A 20827-nucleotide genomic window follows, 5' to 3' on the forward strand; every position below is an offset into this window, starting at 1 on the left:
AGCCTCTGCATCCCACATTGCCTGGGGGAAACAACATTAATTACCAGCTTTGTCCTTTTAACTCCAAATAGCTGAAATGTAGCTTAGCTCTGTCTCATTACCTCTCTGTTAGAGGTAATGATCATCACCCCCGGAAGCACATGTGCAACCACTACCATTCACAGAGGGGGCTGCATAGCTGGCATAGCCCTTTGGATGTCGGCACCTTGGGAGTGACAGGGCTGTGTCCCTTGCCACTGGGTGAACAGGAGCAGTGACACGAGCAAGTAAGTGGAATATGCTGTGCAGTTTTATTTGTGTGTGTACACAGCCCTTCCCACACCTGCCCTTCTACACCCCAGTAACAGGTTCCTGCGGACAGCCAGAGGCCACCCACCACCTCACTGCACAGGTATGGAAGTCAGTATCTTCAGCTGCACTTAAAGGCAGGGGGAGAGGGAAGTATGAAATGTAAAATTAACATAATTTTCACAGTATTCCGACTTCCTGTCTCTTAAAACAGTTTAAGACTACTTGAGTTTTCAGTGGCATGATCCTGTGCTGCTGTGCACACACCCTAACAACGCATGTAGTTGTGCAAGTAATGACTGCCTCTGTATCAGCCCAGCTGCTTGCACTGCGTCCCACACTAAACACAGCATAATGGATGTTAGCTACTTGTCTATTTCCTAACAGAAAGTGGGGTAACTTTTTAATATGACGCTTGGCTCATTAAAAACCAAAACCCACAACTAAGCTTTTACACCTTTTCCAGTGAACTTTTGGCCAAGAAAACACAACTTGAGCACTACTAATCTGATTTAAAGTGTCCCCCCAGGCTCAGCGTGGAAGAGCACAATCATGAAAAAGCAAATTGCTACATAGATGGCTATTTATTTATTTTAATAGCTGAAAGAGATGTTAGAAAAATGACCTCAGAAGATGCAGTACAACTGGACTAATGCACATTAGTAAGACAGGTAAAAAAAATACTCTCTTGACCAAACGAGAACAGAATTACAAAGTGAAAGGTGGGAGGGGGTGGTGTCTGCCTACATGTACATACCAGTAATATACATTTAAATAGTACAAAAATCAAAACATAATACAGGTAAAAGGGGAGAAGTACAAGTGTTCATATCCCTCTCTGCAACCAGCTTGTCAAAAGGGCAATGGCTGGAGAAGGGGCAGGGTGGATGACAGCAGCTGTGGCCCCTCACTCCAGGAATTTGGCTTTAGCAGGGCATCAGGCAATTGCCTCATTTCTCCAGAATAACAAAAACATTTCCATTAAATTATTAAAAACAAAATTCCCCAAAGCAGTAGGAATTTGTGACCTACAGAAGTTATCTGTGACCTGTAGAAGTATGTGACTGCAGAGCCTACTGCGGCGAGAAACCAGACTGAAAAGAACCCTGGGGAAGGAGTCAGTTAATGTCCCTGGTAGTGCAGCAGCATATGGCTGTGGGGTTTTAAAACGTCTCTTAAAGAACGACATCCCACACACCCCTCCCACCCTAGTTCCATGTTGGGCATCTCGCTGACCAACAGGCAGCTGTGTCAAGTAGCTCTTTCTAATGCCCAGCTCATTGGAAATAGGCTTGACCCATTATAAAGAGCTTTTAAAAAATCTTTTAAAGAATAATTTCTAAGAGGAATGCTCTCCCCCCATTGGAGAGCTGTCGCACCAAATAATCCAACTGAGACATTAAAACATGTTCTGTTCACAAAGCCCAGAAGAAAATCTTATTTTATGTGCCCATAGCAAGTGGATGCCACTTTTTTTTTTTATTTAACTTCTAAAAGAACAAAAGTATAATTAAAAAAATATGTTACAAAAGGCACTATTAAGCTTGCAGGAGTGTTAAGTGCAGTTCTTTAGGTCTGTACCAAATCAGGACCCTCCTGCTGGGTGTGCCCTTGTGTCCATGCGGCAGCGTTTGCACCAGCATCGCACTGCCTGAGCTCCAGACTCACATCCTCATGTCCAGCCTCAGCCTTGGGGTGGTTGGGGCTCAGCCCCTCTGTGCTGCCCCATTCTGTCTCTTCAAGGCTACCCTTGGCTTACAGCCACCCAAGGCCTCCCATCACTTACCGTGTGGCACCAGTGACTCCAAGCCCTTCCCTTTTTACCAGCACTGCCTTTGCAGACTTCAATTTTCTGATCAGATTTAAACTGTAATGATAGGGTTTCTTTTTTTCTTTACCTTGAGCTGTCAACACCTAGAGCTTTCTGTTTCAAGCAACCGTACAACCATTAAGCCTGATGATAATGGATATTGTCTTCAGTTTCAAAAAGCATTTGTCAGTCTTGGCACCGCACTGTCGCAAGAAGTCTGACAGAAGGCTAAAGAATGGAATTATTGACTGCTGTAACAAAAACTGATCACAGCAAGCCCAGAGACATCCTAAAAGCTTAGATTTCAATAAAAATATTTTTAGTCCTTATTCCTATTTCTCTTTACAGCTGGGAAGTAAGTTATGGGCCACTGGCCATCACCCCAAGAGAGGACAAACTAGACCATTACGGTGTCTTGCTGGTAAATTTGCTGTAATTATTGCTGATGTGCTTTTGTGTAACAGCTATCAAAATCTGCTAATGTTAGAAGCTTCTGTGGGAAAAAAAACAGCTAATCTTTATTTATTTTTCTATTCTCCAAGCTAAGATGTAAAGGCATACCAGTGATCCCTAGTGCCCTGCTGACAAAGCACTCGGCGTATCATGGTGGTTTTAACAGCTTCAGAACAAGCAAAGACTTTTCTGCATAAAGTTGTGCATAGCTACACCATCTATACACGTGTGTGTGTGTGTGTGTGTGTGTGTGTGTCCAACTGTCTAGACCAAACCCCTGGCTGTGAACACTCACTGCCTGCTCTTGCACAGGGTTTCACGTCCCTGCTCAGCGCTGGAACGTTGTCATTTCTTTACTCAGGCTTTGCTTTAGGCTCTTCTCTTTGAGCATCCCCCTGCAAGTGGAAGAACGTTTTACTTCTTGCCCTCACTCTGCTCTCCTGCGATGTGTGTTCACTGGGGCTGTGCCTCTACCAGTTCAGCCCTGCAGCAGCTCTGCAGCTGAGGACTGATGGGTTCATTTCTAGGTGAAGGTTTGGGCACTGCTTCACTGGCAACAAGGGTTAATTCACAGCTACTGGACAACTGCACTGTCACTACTCGCGCATCACCAGTAATCTATCTCCTATATGGCATAAAGACATAGATTCTTCTTTTTTTTTTTAACATACAGTTGTCCTCAATTGAGGAAAAATAAATAGCCAAGTACAAACCTCATGTCACTTTAGTAACATTGTAGTATTTCCTCCACTCTAACAAAGAAAATACAACTGAAGTCCCAGAAGATGAGTCGTGTTTTAGTGGGCAGGAGGCTCTGAAAAGTAACGCAGCTTCAGCAGAGCATGGTTGACACAAGCCGGACTGTAGCGCCCGGGACTCCTGGGATCTGGAGAGAATGAGGCCGCGTTGCTGTGTTTTCCTGGACTTCCTGTCACAGGACTATTTCTTCCTGAATTGGGATACACAAAAGCACCTGGAAGGCCAGCAGTGACAGTTTGGGACTTGAACCTTGCCTTCAGTGCTGGACTCGGCCAACTGAAAGAAACAAGAAGTCATTTTGTTGAGAAAACTGCATTAAGGAGAGCAGCATGTTTCTTTACTCAGCATCACTTGTAGAGCCTAGAAATAAGGCACCAGCAGAAACAAATCGTAACTGGTCAGACAGGTCGGAGAAGAAACAGCGCCAGCACTATAATTACGTGTGGACATGTTGTCTCATCAGTAAGAGGTCATCTGCACCAAAAGATGGTGCCCGTGGAGCACGTGGGCAGCTCTAGCCCAATGCCCCCTTAAGAAGAGGGCACCCAGGTCAAAGCCAACCTGACCTCAGTAGGTGCTGCAGAGGCTGTTGGGGTTGAGTGTGATTTCCCCATCACCTCTCCAAAAACAATCTGTGTTTCGGTGCCACAGCAGTCACACCACTTTTATATATAGCAAGGGTCAGATATTTTCTTAACTCAGCACTAGCATCTACAATTGCACTGAAAGCAAAGTATTTCCTTTGTTAAACTGAAACCCCTTCTCTTTAAAAACCATTCCTTTTCCTCTAAATCTTTTCTTCAGCTAGGCAGAATGACCAAAAGGTTGGCTGTTCCTAGCAGCTGTGCTTCCTATGCGAGACTATTTCTTCAGCTGAGCTGCTACAGAAACATGGGATAAGCTATTTTAAAGGGGGTTTTTAAATTAAATAAACCTCAACCCACCCACCCCCAGTGCTGGAAGAAGAGCGAGGCCTGCCCAGGGCGTACTTCACACCTTTTGAAAGCAGTTTTCTTCTGACACACCTACTGCTTTGGTCTGATTTTTGCAGGCAAAATCCTACACACCTAAACAGAAAGTGAGCCAGCGTGCCACTGCGCTGCTTTTTTGCAGTGGCGGAGCAATCCATGACACTGTCAAATAATTACAGTAATCATTTTCACTTACGCAGTAGAACAGTGATTACATCTAAAAACCTCATGTTCAATTTTAGATCTTTAGAAGAACACCCTGGACCTTTCAGCCAATAGAATGGGAATGAAAAAAAGCCTGACAATTAGCCTATTTCTTTTCCAAAAAAGACTCACAAAAATTGGGAGATGAGAATTTGCCTTTGAGAAGTGGTCCCAGGACACCGCATCAACCAATGTCTGTCACAGTAGAAATAAACGTTACTGCAATTACCAAAAGAAGTTACCTATACAAAAATTGTCCCTTTGGGTGAGTCCCCAAAAGCAACAGCATTCAAAATAAAACATATGAGCTGTAGAAAGTCTTCAGGTGTCCCAACAAATGCTTCTCTTTGTGTAGCAAAACATGACAAGCTTTACAAAAGCTTAACACGCACCATTGTTCACACTAACAATTCCTTTGGACTGGGGTAGCAGAGGGTAAGTAGAGGTAAAAACAAAAGCTAATAGAAAGATGCCTGCAGATATTAACATTGCTCTGCACACCCTGAGTGCTTCAGGGCAACACAATCCTCTTGCCCTGCATCCACAACGGGTGAATTACCAACTGACATTACAACTACCATTGAGACCAATGAAGGACCCAAGTATTAAGTAATAAATCAGCAAACACAATTGATTTGTCTGTATAGGTGTGATGAAGCTATCTGGAAGCGCAGGGTAGTGGAAGGAATTTGACTGCAGCACCAAATAAACATCTCTTATTAACAGACACCAGCCAAAAAGGCTTGGAGATTACTTTCAGAAACACACTAACAGTAAGTATAGTCGAGTATTTTAAACCACATTTTTGTGAGCAACAAGCTAACAAAATATATACATATAAAATAGCTTTGAAATTCCAGCTGTTCTGCTAAAAACCTTAAAGTCATCAGAAATACCTTTGCCTGTCAGATGAAGAGTACGACTGCACCGCATGTTTCCATTTGTAGACTGTTGGGTATTTCTGTGGATCAACCTCTACTCCTTCTATCGCTGCTAAGACATCACTGTCCAGCTTCGAGGGCTGCTCCCTGGAATATAAACAGAACTGGGTGAAAAGGGAACCGTGTATTTGTTCTGGCAATGAAACACCCCAATCCCAAAACATTTCTTTTTGATATAAGCAGACAAATCACGCATGCTCTCTTATAAGCAGATGCTCTGTGAATTTTCCAACAGCCCCCCCCCCCCCCCCCCCAATTGAGTGTCCATTATTACACAGTAGTCCCATAAAATAAAACTTGAAAATTTAATCTGAGGACATCCCAAGAGATGAGTAAATGCTCTGGTAATCCCAGTCAGGCTCATCCTCAAGTCACAAGTTTGCCAGATGAATGGTAAAGAGCAAAGTTAACCGAAACTGACTTGGAAGCAAAGACTTCTCTTCCCTCCTGTTTTAGATACAGTATTCCAGTTGCAAGGGAACCTCATGGCTCTGTACTGGCATTGAAACACTTCAAGATCATTCAAGGCTGACTGCAGCTACTGTTGCTAAGTATCACATCACCTCAGCCTGGCTGTCAGTGGTATTACAAAAAGCATCTTGTTTTGCATACATAGAAACCCTAAACACATAATAACCAAAGGGCAAGTAAGTGTTATAAAAGACAATTCTTACCCAAACAGGAATATCTTAGAATTGTCATTTGCGGGTGAAGTCTTTGAGAGAAATTTCTGGGAAGAAAGTTCTTGACGTTGTGCCTCGTTAGCCTGAATTCCAGATTCCCTGGACTGTCTGTCCTTTTCTAGTGGTATTCTGTGTTCTGTCCTTAACTTGGTCTCTCCAGGTTTGCCTGCAACACTTGGCTCAGAAGAACTTGCCAGTGAAACCGCATGGCAGGCCTTATCCAGATAGTCGTTGGATATTCTCATCTGACTTGTTCCTTCAGCCAGAATTCTCTCATTCTGAGTTTTTGCAGTGATTTTATTTGATTCTCTGGGAACCCTTTGTTCTTGGAATGACAGGCTTTCAAATTCTGACATCAAATCGCAAACAGGCGCTACGAGGCATTCTTCTCCGTCATGCAAATGCTTTCTGTCACTGATGATCCTTTCACTGGACACAGGATTACAAAATCCATTTTTGCTGGAAGAAGCTGCGTTTTCGTAGTGCCTGGGGTGAACTGATGTTTCTATGATGTTTACTGTACGCCCCATGGACAAGATGTCACACTCGGCATCTCCGATGGCGTCAATGCTGGGTTCTTTGGACATGAGAGGCTGGCTGATATTCCGTGCTGCATTTTGCCTGTTTTTAATTTCTTCTAAGCTCATGTCATCATCATCATCATCATCCAGAAATGCTCCAACAGAAACAGAATTGCAGCACTTTTTACTCCTGCCTGCATACAATTGTAATAAGAGCAACACATAAAAAGGCTTTAAACAGACCGCAATCTTTATGCCTTATTCTAATGATTGAAGCCCTTTCTACTTGTATTTATGCAGCAGCATGAACTGTGCTACAAATGTAAAATGACAACATTATGGCTGAATCTTTTTTGCAAATAACCTTTTATCTCCCAGTCACTTGAGAGCTGTATTTCCTACACTCCCTACTTCAGTATTAACCAGTAACAAAGGATAAAGTCAGGATAAAGCAGAATAGGGTAGGAAAATATTAAGTTTTCATCTCTTCCAAAGCACAAAGGCTTATGACTAGTCCATCAACTGTCCTTCAGGGTGTCAGGCCAGGTGTATCCCAATACCAGAGCACCTTTGAATCTGTAATCCCCCAGGAGAGGAGAAGGCAGCACAAAGATTTCGGACCAGTGTTCTCTTCTCATGAACACATGGCAAACAGTGATCTAAGAACATACAAAAGCTTTCCCAGGTTGCTCACTTTGTCTTTCACCCCGAACTGTAAAGAATTATCCTTTTATTTTAAAAAGTTATTTATTCTGTATCTGTAGATTATAAACCTCTGTACCCCAAGATAAATTCCCAAATGCTCTGAGTAAAAACACACTGAAGAGAAAGGTTTTCTTACAGGAATTTCATTTGGGAGCTACAATCAAATAGAAGTACTTCACAGGACAGATAAGGAATATCTAATGAGGTCTGCTCCAATTTTCATACGCTCACAGTGCTGGTAGCTACTTTGTCAATGCTGTAATCAGACTGTTTGCATAACAGATTAATAATAGCAACCACAACAGGTGAATACTACTTCCCCTGGGCACCAAGCTTTTCTCTCCCTCTCCTCCCTAGGTACAAACTGTTGTTTGTAGCATTTGCCCTTTTCTTACCAGAAGGGAGTGGAGTTTTGTATCTATTGCAGGTTTCATTTTCCCCTGTTCCCTGCTGAGCCTTTTCGCTCATTTCCCGATGACTCAGGTACTCTTCTAATTTTCTCAACCCCTCCTGGGAAGACAGATCAACAAAACAGCCCAGAAATTCCCAGTATTCAACCCACGGGAACCCCAGCTCATGAGCTAACTCCCTGCAATAAATAAAATAAAACGAATCGTTTGTGAAGACATAAATAGCAGTTTGACAATAACTTTTCCGAACACGTTATCAGCTATTAACAGGAGTACAAACGCGCAACGAGGCAACACAGTTCTGCTACAATCAACAGTCTGCAACAGACACACACATCCTCGGCAAACACAGCATCATCTCATTTTTCTACTGTAACCGCTTCCAAATGTAACCACACTACTCTGACAGCACCATAAATATTGCTATTTTTATGCCAACTTTATGTAGACTTCAGATGGAGATGAATCCCCACTGATGCAAGCATCATCTGAATGATACTGCATTCAATAGCCTTTTCTATTTGGGACTAAAGGGAGCCAGGAGGAAGTGAGGGGTTATTGTAAAGGCAGAAACCTGACTAGCTTTCACCACAGTGTATTTTTTCCATACATTACTGATACAGGTATTTTACCAGCAAGAACGCACACCACAACACACAGCTTTTATAACGCAGCACATTTGCATCAGGGTCTTTTCACCCTGCTATCTTTTTAACAGTCCCTCCATTTTACTGATGTAGGCTAAGCCTAACTGTAGATCTTCTCATAAATTAGGCAAGTAAATGTTTGAGAAAAGCATTCTATAGATAACCTCAGTGATAGTTAAAATCTTTCTTTGAAAGCTAAGCAAGCCAGGTCTCGTTTTTAGCAATATTATTTACACAAGAATACAGTAAAAATCCAAGCAGCCTATACTTCACACAGTATTTCTGCCAGTCCCTTTTGTCCCAAGATATTGTTCAGTAACAAACTGTACTCTCAGCACAAGTTTTCTGCTTTTAATTGCTCTATTGCTAATTTTTCATACTGATATTCTCTTAGATACCTTCCAACTCTTTCAACACCTCTCTCCAGATCAGATTTCCTGACATTGTGGAAGAAGCCAGCTCTTTCTCGAGGCGGATTCTTCCAAAGCCTGCGAAATTCTTCAGCCTTTAAAAAACAGAAATCATTATAAATCCTACCCCCAGGACATGAAGCTACCTCAGTGCTGGGCAAATGCCTACCCTTAGCTTTAGAAGGCCTTTAGCTGTTTGCCCTCTACGTGTAAACAACTCAAGTTCTACCATAAGTATTGCTCAGCTCTGGTTATGAAGAGCCTCACACTGGACCTAAAGCGACTGGCTACTTTGATCTCATCGCTGCTTATTAAAGTAGTAAAGATCATAATGTACAACCATCTTAAAGTGAACTGCACAGATACCAAGTCTGCCTGGTTTTAATTTGTGTGCAGCACAAAACAGAATGCCTTATTTTGCCATGTCACTATAATGGAGTTTCTAGCATGCGAAGTTGATATTTTCATGTGGATATATCTAACTCCACAGACACATTATAATTATTAGGAGTATATTCTTGTTGCCTACTTTGAAGTTTGAATTTTAACTCCTGTAGTGAATAAAGTTTCAGATTTTTGTAAACTAACAAACTATGGCAAAAGTCATCAACAACCAAGATTTACGTTCATACACGAGAAGTATCTATCAGCAATCAAAACCTGTTTATACCCCAGGCGTATTTTTTCATAGCATAAAATGAATTTATGTTTCTGTCAGGTGAGCAGAAAATTGACCAACAGCATATTTAGAAGAAAAAGCATTAAGTATTTTGATAAAACTCCATCCTGAAGAACTCAAGCATCGAACCAAGTCCTCAGTTGTATTTATTTACCCTTTCTAAAGCTGTCATACTTCCAGCATGTTCACATTAAACAAATGACTCTAAGAAATACCTGTAATATACTTAACTGGTATCAAAGTATCCCTCCTGAAAATGAAAGGTTTTGCTTTCTTACTATACGAGGAATACTTCTCAAAAACTACCCCAACACCTACTACTTGATTCCTTATGAATAAAAAGGTTAAAAAATAGGCATTAGAGTCATAGGAAGTTCTCTCCTTACCTTAGAGGGACTCATGGGGCCTGCATAAGCTCTAATGGACAACACTGGATCTTTGGGGCTGCCCACGTATTTAGGTAAAGTTCTCTGGGGGCTGTCATCTATCTGATCAGGTGACCAAGGAGCACCAATTACAGGAGCTGAGGAATTGTCATCTGCTCTCAGGAGCGGTACATAGTATTGGCCTAAAATAAACAATACAAAGCTCTCTCAAGAAGTCTGTGGTACATCAGTCTGCTGCTTCTTCCTAGAGTATCAATACACCATATATGTAACCATCTGAACTGACTGCATTAGCAAAACTACTTGTAATTCAAGATCCCTGTCTCAACACTTATTGCCTGCTTACAGATTGTATTTTAGTACAGTCTCCCTTCTCTCTCAAATACAGCAACACCTGCATTGATGCATGTCTCCCTTCCCTAAGGATCTTCACTGAATTTCACACCCTCCTTTTGCAAATGCCAAAACCCACATGTGACTAAACAATGAAAAGTTCTATGTCAATGAAATTACACGAGTTCCCAACACGACACAAATCTCTTGCTCTGCAAAGGCCTTTTGTTTGTTTTTAGATTAAACTTTCTGCTTCAGGCTTGCTGAATAAAAGAAGGGCCATGCCTACATCACAGAACTCTGAAGATAACCTTGTGATCCATACAGCAAGAGTGCTGCCCATGCAGTCTGAAAGACAAAAAGATTTCTGTTCCTTGTCAGTTTCTCTTTGGTGTTCACAGCACTGTACACTACCACCATTTATGAGCACGAATGCTACAGAAAGCAAAGAGCCAGAACACACGCTTGATACAGTATAAAACCCTGCATACAGACCTTTCAAGTACTCTCTTAATTTTTCTTTCAATTCCGCAGATTTATTCTTGCTTCTTTCACAAACTACCTGTTAATATAATTTTTGTTGTTAGTAAAGCAGAAGACATCAATCTCAAAATAACTGAAATGCATGTTCTTTTTGAACAGTCACATGGCCTCTACCCATCCAGGACTTCTAATCCATAATAGAACAAACCACTAAATACAGCCACATCCATAAAATGGATACTGCAAAGAAAAGGCAGTGAATCATAAAACCTCGAACTTCACCCAAGATACAACCAACATACACTACTTTTAATGTTCCAAAGATTTACACTCTAATCATGACACCAGTATCTTACAAGAAGCCTCTATCTACAGGAGTTAGCAAATGTCTGAACTTGAGTAATATTGATCAGGCATAACATCTTTGGCTTTTTGTGGACAAGGAGAGACTCACTTCCGCTGGAGTTTGATCGTATTTGTTCCTTGGATTTTTCACAATAGCTGGGTGTGAGGTAAGCACATTTACAACATCCAAATTCCCAAACTTGCAGGCAAAATGCAATGGAGTATCAAATCCCTGCAGTGAAAGGGGAAAATTCACATGCATCTGTAAACATGATAAAGTCAATCCTACATATTTTACTTTGAGACTAGATAAGCATATAAATGTCATGACGTTTATTATCAGGGCTCTTAATACATCTTTTCCCACCACACTATAGATTAATGATTATTAAGACACGTAAAACTCATTAATAGCTCATTTTGCTAGAAGTGTCCCCTTCTATTTTATCCCTTACACATCCTTAACACCTTCCAGTTGTTTCCGTAATAATAAGAAACTGTCAAACATTCCAACCGTACCACTTTATCTGGTGTATTAAGGTAAAGATCAACAATATACTGGATGCGATTCTTCAGCATGACATCATTATCATCTGGATACATAAGCCTCATAAATTCAGGATTTTCCAAAGTGTCCAGTAATAACTGGCAGATACCAGCTTGGTTCTCCTTGGCAGCAACGTGCATGACATTGTATCGACACCCTTCCTGAAAAATAAACCAACCAAACATCAGAATGAATTGAGATCTAAACAGCTTTCTTATGCCCATACATGTACCTGATTTAACAGTGGAAATACGAAGACTTCCCACAGTGTTATAGTTAGATTTTTGTTTCTTTATATTTTATTAGGAGAAGATTAAAAACCAGTACATAAACATACAGAACTGCAGTAAATGACACGATAAACACTTACGCATCTTTATACCCACATTATTCTTACAATTAAAAACAATATTCTTGTACTTAGCTGTAGCATAAGAATACAGTAGTTCTTTAAATCTAGGCAAAAATGTGGCAAAGGAGGTATATCAAGAGATCAAATAATAAAAAGAGATAGGAAGTTCAGTGTGTAAGAAGAGCAGGAAAATGGGGGCCATGTATGTATATACCTAAAATTCAGTCTGCTGTAATCTATTACATACAAAAGTTCAACAGCTTCACAAAGCTGGTCTGATAGAAGTCATTTGTTAAAGTAAGACTGTCAGTGTTTGCTAAATGGCACCTTGTACATAGATTTTAGATGCAGAGCATGGTTTGAAATCTGATGGCGGTGCAAAGTAAGCAGTGCTGTACAAACACCTGGTTACAGCCTATGAACCACCTGCTCCTTAAAATCATTCTATTTCAAAAAGACTGGAATTGTTCAGAGAAGATCAATACTACATGAAGACAAGACTGTTCTTTCTCTATTGAATAAAACTGTTCTTCCCCTGAGGAACTGCACACTCACTTACTTTACTGCAGCTCTTCTGGAGCAAAGCGAACTCCCAGTTGTGATGGGGGACATACACAAGACAGACAACTGCCATGTTTCTCTCAGCTTCCAGCTATTATCAACAAGCACCAAGAAACTTTGCATAAGGCATCTTTAAGGAAGAATAGGAAACAATATTCCTTCCAGTTCTGCTTGTCAGCCTCAGGGCTAAATCACTGAACCACAACCTGCATTTTTTGACTTTAGTTTTTTACCTGTACAACTGTAGGATTGTCTCCTGACCCAATCAGGTAGCGAGGGTTACTCCAAATAAGATCTGAAAATGTTGCTGTATCTCCTTTCTCAACAGCTGTCCGAAGTTTAGCAGTAAGATCTTGAGTACGGGGACTTTTGTAGCTGTTGGCTCTCTCCTTATTAACAGTTTCAGTCTCAGGAGAGCATAAGCCATCTATCAAAACACAAGTAATATGTTTCTAGATACCTTCTTTTCAGTGATGGCTATTTTCATAACCAGGCCACAAAACCAAGGTTTTGATCCACAATATGTATTAACTTTGCATCCTTAATGGACAGGAGTTTAATGTACAGGAGTAAAAAAACTGCGGTCAATGACAAGACACTCAAAAATACTAGTAGTTAGTAATAGGGAGGGAGGCAGAACATGACAATCATCCTGTAAAACTGTCTCAGATTTTAACAAGGACTCATAAATGTCACCAATTACAATTCCCAATCAAAATTCAACAAGAAATAAGAATGTTTTGAATGGCAAAAATTATTTTTGCAGTGCTGCAGCTACTGAGTGCTTTCAATCTCACTACCAGGTACACTGGGAAGTAAGATCACCGTTTTACTTCTGGACTTACAAAGTTACTCAAAAATAAAGTAGTTTTAATGTACTAAGCACTTTTATTAGCGTCTCACTAAACCTGAAAATCCTGATGTCCATGAGTAAAATCAAAACCTACCAAATATAACCACAGACTATTAAGCAACGTATCTATACAGGCCATTACTGACATGTCAGCTTTAGAAGAGGAGCAAGATTTTTTAGTGTAAAATCCATGCAAACCAAAACAATGACAACTGCTTTTAAAAGTAACCAGTTTACTTCATCATAACAAGCCATAGAAACCACACAGCTTTTAAAGCTTTTTAAACCTTATGCTTTTAAACTCGAAAAGCAGTCTTTCCATTGATTCTTGGGCTTTGCTCTACTTCCATGGCAGTCCTTCAGAAAAGGAATGACAAGCTTCCAACATACTCTGCTGCTTTTTTTATTTCTGCACATAAACTTTGGTGCTCCGCTCTTGGAAAGCATCAGGTAACTTTAAGGATGACTTCTCCAGTGACAGCATCACTTTATACAGAACTAAAACCAGATTCTGATTTAAAAACTAAAATATGCTTTTTATTGCTTGTTTCTAACTTATTTCACTGAAAAAAAAAAAACAACCCCAAAACATGAAAACAGGGGTTGTCAGACAGTAACTTTATTTAATGAGCAAGCTCTGGACTTGTGAGCTAACATTTGTACAGCTCATCTTAAATACCACCACTCTAAAGGGATTTCAATTTATTAAGATGCATCACCCTTTGAATTTTCTTCTATTATTAGTATATTGGGTACTAAGTTGTTCCTTCTTCTCTTAAAAAAAAAACAGACTCTGTATTGCATCTACTGTTCACAGACAAACAGCCTCACTTACCTCTGTTAAATGATCCCATTTTCACTGGAGACAGACATGAAGAGGACTTGCTTGGAGATGGGAAATAATCACAGATTCCCTTAGCAAATTTCTCAGCATCCTCTCTGTTTGAAAAAGCTTTAAAACGGGAACCCTTAATCATCTTAACAGCTTGAAGAGCTTCCTTTTTATCTTCATAAACATGTATTCTCTCTGCAATAAAGTACAATCAAAGTTATTTCAATAATCTCAGATTTGTTCCTAGAAACAGATTTCAACATTCTCAGACTACCCTCCCGGCTTCGGTCTCGAATTGTTATCTCCAGCAAATGTGGCATAAGAATCAAAAGTCCTTTTAATTTTTGTCTCTTGGAAACCAAGTACAAGAATTTCACACACTCCAGCTAAGACCAGGTAACACATGGACAGTGTTTGGCTGTTCGTATCAGTCCGTATCTGACCATTTTTTTAAAACAGATGGGCTAGCTTCAACAAGCAAGTATCCCACATCCACACTGAAAAGCAAACTCACAGCTTATTCACCCTGCACTGCCTTCCATGTTCTCTTGTTCAGAAAAATCATCTATGTAAGTGACCCACTGTCACAACTTTAAGACCTCTAGACAGAAGCTTAGGTATTAAGCAAATCCTTCCTCCTCTCCTTTTGCATTAACATTAATTTGTACAAATTAAGAATTCTGAATATACTGTTTATGAGAAAGAATACTATTGTCTCAGAGTAAACAATCCTTTATGCTCTACTGTAACCCTGCCACTATGTAATGTAGCAATTCCTTATTGCAGTATTTATCAATAAAACGTGAAGAAAGACTGATGTTTCTAGATGCCATTTGGCATTAACATAGAAAGGAATATATGAAATCTGTTAGATCATTTAAGCTTCAACTGATGACACTATAAATATGGGTTTGTTTATTTGCAGGATTACTTTTTATTCTTGAGAGGAATTAAAGGCATAGAATAGGTATGAAAGCAGCAGTAGGAAATTACTTTCTTCATCTGAGCTAGAGGACTGTCATGTGTACCAACCATTACAGCAGAACGCCTGGGATGTCTTATAACTGTTCCTGTGCCTCAGAAGATCCAATAAATATTACTTACAGAAACAAAAAATAACTCAAGTAATGCTTAAAGCATTAATACAGTGGTGTTTATATCATTCATAACATAGTAAAAGATTTAGACATCATTGTAAAATTGTTATCATTGGAAATAAAATAAATTAATATTTACCATTCCTTGCCAATATGTCATCATAAACAGGACAAACACCGTAGAACAGCGGAGGATCTCTGGATGGTGTCTGAGTACTAATTTGTGAATCAACACATCCTGCTCCACAGGCTGGAGCTGAACCATTCACATGCATCACATCTTCTTCTGGAGGGTTCAGACCTACACAGTACCCGAAGTCCATCTCTTCAGGAACACTTCCATGGCCATTGTGATTCACTGCTGTGGTTTTCAAAGCCTTCTGTGCTTCTGCCTGGCTGCTGTCAGATGGGACATTTCCAGCAGCCTCTCCTGACACAGCAGATCCTTTTTCCCCCTGAGCTCCTTGCTGCTCCAACAATGCCTGAGCCAATTTCTTTTCAAAAATAAACCTGGTGGTTGAGGTAATGGGCCCACATTTCAGTCCTGCTCTTATTATTTCTTGTCTAAGCTCATCAGCACTGAGCTGCTTCAATCGGGCTAATATTGCATCCATTGTTACTTCACCTATAGGAAAAGTGAAAGAGAAAGGAGATGAACTATAAAGGACATCACAACTGTTTTTCCTGCTATTTAAATGCTGTATCAAAGCCAAGGATAAAAGTGCCTCATAACAATTTATCTGATCTGAAGAGATTATTGCATTTGCAGGGAAGACAAAATATTTTCCATCTCAACGCATTAAAACCATTTTTAAGCTATTGGACTTACCCCAAGAGTTTACTTCCCTCTCTCACAACCACTTGAAAGAGCATTTACAGCATACATTTTATTCTTGTTTGTTCTTTTCAAATTTCTTTTGGAGTGAAAATTCAAGGCAGAATATTTATACGATTTATGACAGACTGGGAAACATTTGATTCCTGCCAAGGGAGACACAATATCTGTGTGTCATGGAATACAAGAACAGGGTAAGTAGGGAGCCCCAGTAAGAGATTCTGGTTAGGCAGTACCCACAGCTAAAAGCACAACTCCATTTCTATTATTTCCATAAGAATTTCTAGCTGACAAAAGTATACAGCATAAGTTATGATGCAGCAACCTCTGCATGCTCTCTACCTCTGGCCATGATGCAAGGCTGGAACTATTTGCACAAGATGTTGTTTCCCAGCCCTGGTTTTGAGAAGAAAACCAAGAAACGAGAAGTGCTGACCTTTTCTGATTTCCCTCTCCAACAAAGAGCAAGAGCTGGAAGAATTTGCCCACTTCCAAAGGAAAATCTTCTATCTGATATGATATTACAAATCCCCCAGCTCACTTGCCTCAATATAATGTACATGCAGCTTCTGCATGGTCAGCAAGAAGATACTAAAACCAACATGATGCCATTACAAATTTCTTGCTATGAAAAACACAACTGAAAAACACAGGGTTTGGGCACCTCGGGAACACAGGAAGCTTTCAGGTTGTTTCATCAGATACTGCATCTGCTATCTCCACAAAGGCTTTTTTTTTGGCTGTACACTAGTTAGGAAGGACAGCTTCCAGGCAGAAATGATTAGGCTGCTGTATTCCTTCAGCTTACTTTCACTCCACCCTTAAAATGGCCCTTCCTTTGCTGCCTAGCCATTTCATGGGTTGTACTGGTTTGGAGATGTGAATGACATTTTTAGTACTTTATTTTTAATTCCAGGTTTCATCCTCAGTTTATGAAATTTAAGACTACTGGAACACATATCTGCAGCTTTTCCACTTGACTTATTTCTATTTTTAAGTCATGCTATATTTGGAGTAATACAACTCCTAATCTTACTCCACTAGAGACAAAGCGATCTCCCAGGTATGAAGTCAGTATCACCTGTAATTTTAAGCTAAATCTCCTCAAAAGAGCATTTATGGATGCATATGGCAATATGAGAAATGCTCACAACTTGGGAGCTCTTTGGCTCTATGAACAGGGTGCACAAGCAGTCCTTAACATGAACCAGAACATCCACTCCAAGGGGCAGCAACGTTTTGTCTGTGAAAATAATGTGAGGCTTGAACGGTGGTGAACCCTAAAACAGCAGGGATGCAGCGCCCGAAATACTGGCTCCTACCAAGTTAATTATTAGTTCTGTCAAAGCGTACAAACTCAGAAGTAATTCCAAAATTGCACCTTGATCACAGACTTGCAGTACAAACGCCTTTATTTTTTCATGTGCATTGCCAAAAGGAGCATCACAAAAGAAACCAATAATGACAGCCATGGCAATTTTGCTAGTAAAAGCTAGTAAAACCCCACACTTTTCAGGTATTAAAAAAACCAAACCAAACCAAACCCAAAGGCACAGAGCAGTTTTTGTAACTTTCAGTCAATACTCAATATAGTCAAGTAAAATCTTCACTGGAATCTGACTGCAAAACTAATACTATGAAATACTACAGAAAATATGTTCATGCCAACCTTCAGGCAGGTTTTCAAATATCATTACAACTTGACTGTGCTGTGAGCTTGAGTGTTGTTTTCCTGGAGGAACATCTCCTTTGGGAGTTCTCTTTTTTTTCTGGATGTCCAATTTTAATACCTTGTGGTCAGAGAACATTCCTCAGTCACTGAACACTTCACAAATATTAACTGGGACCTCACTGAAACCATGGGAAATTAAAGTATTTCAGCTCTAAAATACCAAACAACTGTGGAAGAGCCACAGCTGCTGCTGAGACACCTCCCCAAAGTATTCTAGTTCCCTTATGATTCCTGAGCCTCCAAGCAACCTCACTGTTAGAATCATCTTACTTGCCCACTGTAAATACAGATATGAAAGATCTTCTCACTTATTTTTTGTTCTTAATCCTCTATTTACTTTTCTTTTAAATAAATGTGGTACCATTATGCTTTAATCAAGAGATGAAAGGTAACCCTAAGGCCAACTGCTATGCTAAGGGTTTTGAGACTGTGTAACTGGAAAAAGACAGTAAAGATGAAAACTCAAGAGGCCAGAAAAATTACTGGAGAAACAACTCAAACACTTAAAAGAGAGTCTGCATAACATAATGCCTCCTACTTTTAAGGCTCAGAACCAGCACAATCAACCTGTAGAAAAGCAGACCCTCACATATGTGTAATTCATGAACACGGGGTACACAGGCACAGGCATAATCTTTCTTCTTGGCTTATGGTTAAGTAAATGTCAGGAAGGAATGATTTCTCTGGTGTCTTATGTTTTGACAGAACTTAGCACCTACAGTTTTCTTCCTCATCCATATAAGAAAGTATTCTAGGTATGAAAAAGCATTTATTTCATGCACCCATTACAACTCAGGCACAACTAAATCAACAAGGGAAATGACAAAGCAGACCAACAGTGAAGAAATCAATCTTTGGTTTAAGATCTCCTGTCAGCACAAAGAGTTCTCTTCAATAAGCTTTTAACCACATCACCTATTCTGATCTGTCCAAAACAAACAGCGTGACTTGCAACCTCAGAAATACGCAACTGCCCAAGATAATTCTTCAGTCATTGCTTTTATCATTTGCAAGTGCAAAAGGTGATTATTTAAACCTTAGAATGCATTTCACATAACTTTAAATGATCCAGAGTACAGCCAGCACTGATGCAGCTGCCTTTTCAAGTTCAGCACACAAGTTACCTTTAGTAGCTTTACAGCTATTAATAACTACTGCAACAACAACCGTATGTTCGAACCTTCTTCCAAACCAAAAAAATCTGGAAGAATGAGTAAGAAATGTATTCCCCTTGTCTGACTCCCATCAGGTATGAAACAGCAGAATGCTTCCCCAGAAAAATTTCCCCAAGTGAGGATGAATGACTGACGTTTAAGGTGGCAATATTGTTTTATTCCACCACTTATTAAATCCTGCAGCAAACGAGCAATGTAAGAAAAGAAGGTGGCTTTTTCTTTTTGAGAGAGGAATTACAGGAGACACAGAACCTCTCCCTGGCTGTATTTATACTGCTAAGGATCTGCACACGGCAGAATAATTGTGATTGTGCAGTCGGGTACTTGTCTATGCTGCCTGTTGCTAAATTAACCAACAGTTAAGAGCTACGTGGCAGAAGAGCTGCAAAACAAACTTGGAATAAACTACGGGAAAGCCACAACCAGAAGGACAAGCAGCAGACGGGGCGGTCCGGACGACCTCTCAGGAGCGAAAAACGAACACCTATTTCTATCCCCAGCAAGGGACGGCAAGCTCGGCGCGGGAGAGGGCTTGGGAGCACGGCGCAAGAGCAGGAACCGGGAGCAGGGCGGTGCGGGCAGCGACCCCGTCGCCGTGAGGCGGCCGGAGACGCGGACGGGATCGGAGCGTGACAGAGGGAGCGGGCAGCGGGGAAGCGCCTGCAGTCGGGGGCCCTGAGCTCCGCCCGCGGGAAAGGCCCGCGGAGGCCGAGCTGCCGCAGGCCTGCCCGGGCGGTGCCCGCGGCCCCGCCGGCTCCCCGCAGAGCGAGAGGCAGCGCCACCCCCCGCCGCGCTCCTCGAGTCTCTCACCTGGGCGGCTCCCACTGCAGTGCCGGCTCCGCGCAGAGAGCGGCGCCGCGGAGGAGAGGGGTACCGCGGAGGAGATGGCCGCCGCCGGCGCCTTGCGGCCGCCCGGCCTCCTCTCCAGCAGCCGCAGCAGCCAGCCCACGGCACCGATGACCGCGCAAGCGGCCAAGAACTCCCAGCACGGCCAGCGGCCCCAGCCGGTTCCCCACAGGGAGCCCCAGCCCGCGGCGGCCCCGACCCACCGCTCCATGCCCCGGCCCGCGCCCCGCCGCACGCAGACACCGCCTGCAGCCCGTCGGGGACGGTACCTCAGCGGCCTCCCGGCTTCCGCCTCTCCGCGCCGCGCCCCGCCCCGCCAGACGCGGGCCTGCCCTGCCCGCCGCCTGACAGACAGCGCTCCGGCTGCCCGCCGTGCCGCGGGGCCTGACGGGAAGGCGGCGCCTCTGCCGGAGCCGCGGCCTGCGCACAGCGCTGAGTGCCGCCCGCCGCGGAGGAGCGGGCCTTGCTCTGGGGGAAGCGGGCGGCCCACGACCCCGCCGTCGCACCGGCTGCCACGGGCCCTGCGGCTTAGGGCGGCACTGCAGCTCTCGGCTGGGGAGGCCGCCGCCTCACGACTTACGGTTAAAACGGCCGCGTTTTCTTCTCGGCGGTCGGTCCCGGATGTCAGGTGGCGGGGGCCGTAAGGGGCGGGGGAAGCAGCTGTGGGGCTGGTGCTCTACGGCGGCGAGGGCAGCGAAGGAGAAGCCCCAGGAGCGTGCGGGCACCGAACCGTTGGTTGTTCAGCAGCGCGCAGGATGGAGCCGCGCAGCGCGGGGGGCGGTTCTCAAAGATCTAGGACTACACTTGGTCATCATTCCCTCTGCTAGGGACGCAGCTTGCTGCCCCCAGGAGCCTTGGTGTGAGGGGACACACAACCAAGTTGAAAATCCCGTTGAAAAAGGAAAGCTGTGTCTAACCGTTAGCCTCACCGTGCTGCAGTATGCTTGGAGCATGGGGCAGAGGTGGAAA

At 42.3% G+C, this 20827-nt stretch overlaps 1 protein-coding gene across 2 annotated transcripts; it reads right to left on the reverse strand.

The window, feature by feature from the left end:
* Positions 1–960: 960 nt before the first annotated feature.
* ANKLE2 (ankyrin repeat and LEM domain containing 2) lies at positions 961–20125 on the reverse strand. 2 transcript variants are annotated; one of them, XM_057414836.1, is made up of 13 exons: positions 19823–20125; positions 15410–15895; positions 14177–14368; positions 12722–12915; positions 11548–11736; positions 11138–11260; positions 10696–10762; positions 9868–10049; positions 8791–8897; positions 7731–7924; positions 6101–6824; positions 5382–5513; positions 961–3586 (listed from the first exon to the last, which is right to left on the reverse strand). In XM_057414836.1, exons 1-13 carry the CDS (start codon positions 20067–20069, stop codon positions 3349–3351), a joined length of 3075 nt encoding a protein of 1024 aa, XP_057270819.1. In that variant the 5' UTR covers positions 20070–20125; the 3' UTR covers positions 961–3348. The 2 variants fall into 2 exon arrangements, with proteins under 2 accessions (XP_057270819.1, XP_057270818.1); XM_057414835.1 differs by lacking the exon at positions 8791–8897 and having other exon boundaries at positions 7731–7845; positions 19823–20121.
* Between the last annotated feature and the right edge of the window lie 702 nt (positions 20126–20827).

This window comes from Pezoporus wallicus, unplaced genomic scaffold (genome assembly GCF_028554395.1).
Source record: "Pezoporus wallicus isolate ANWC-B61680 ecotype Strahan unplaced genomic scaffold, APGP_CSIRO_Pwel_v1 contig_8047, whole genome shotgun sequence".
Classification (NCBI taxonomy): Eukaryota; Metazoa; Chordata; class Aves; order Psittaciformes; family Psittacidae; genus Pezoporus; species Pezoporus wallicus.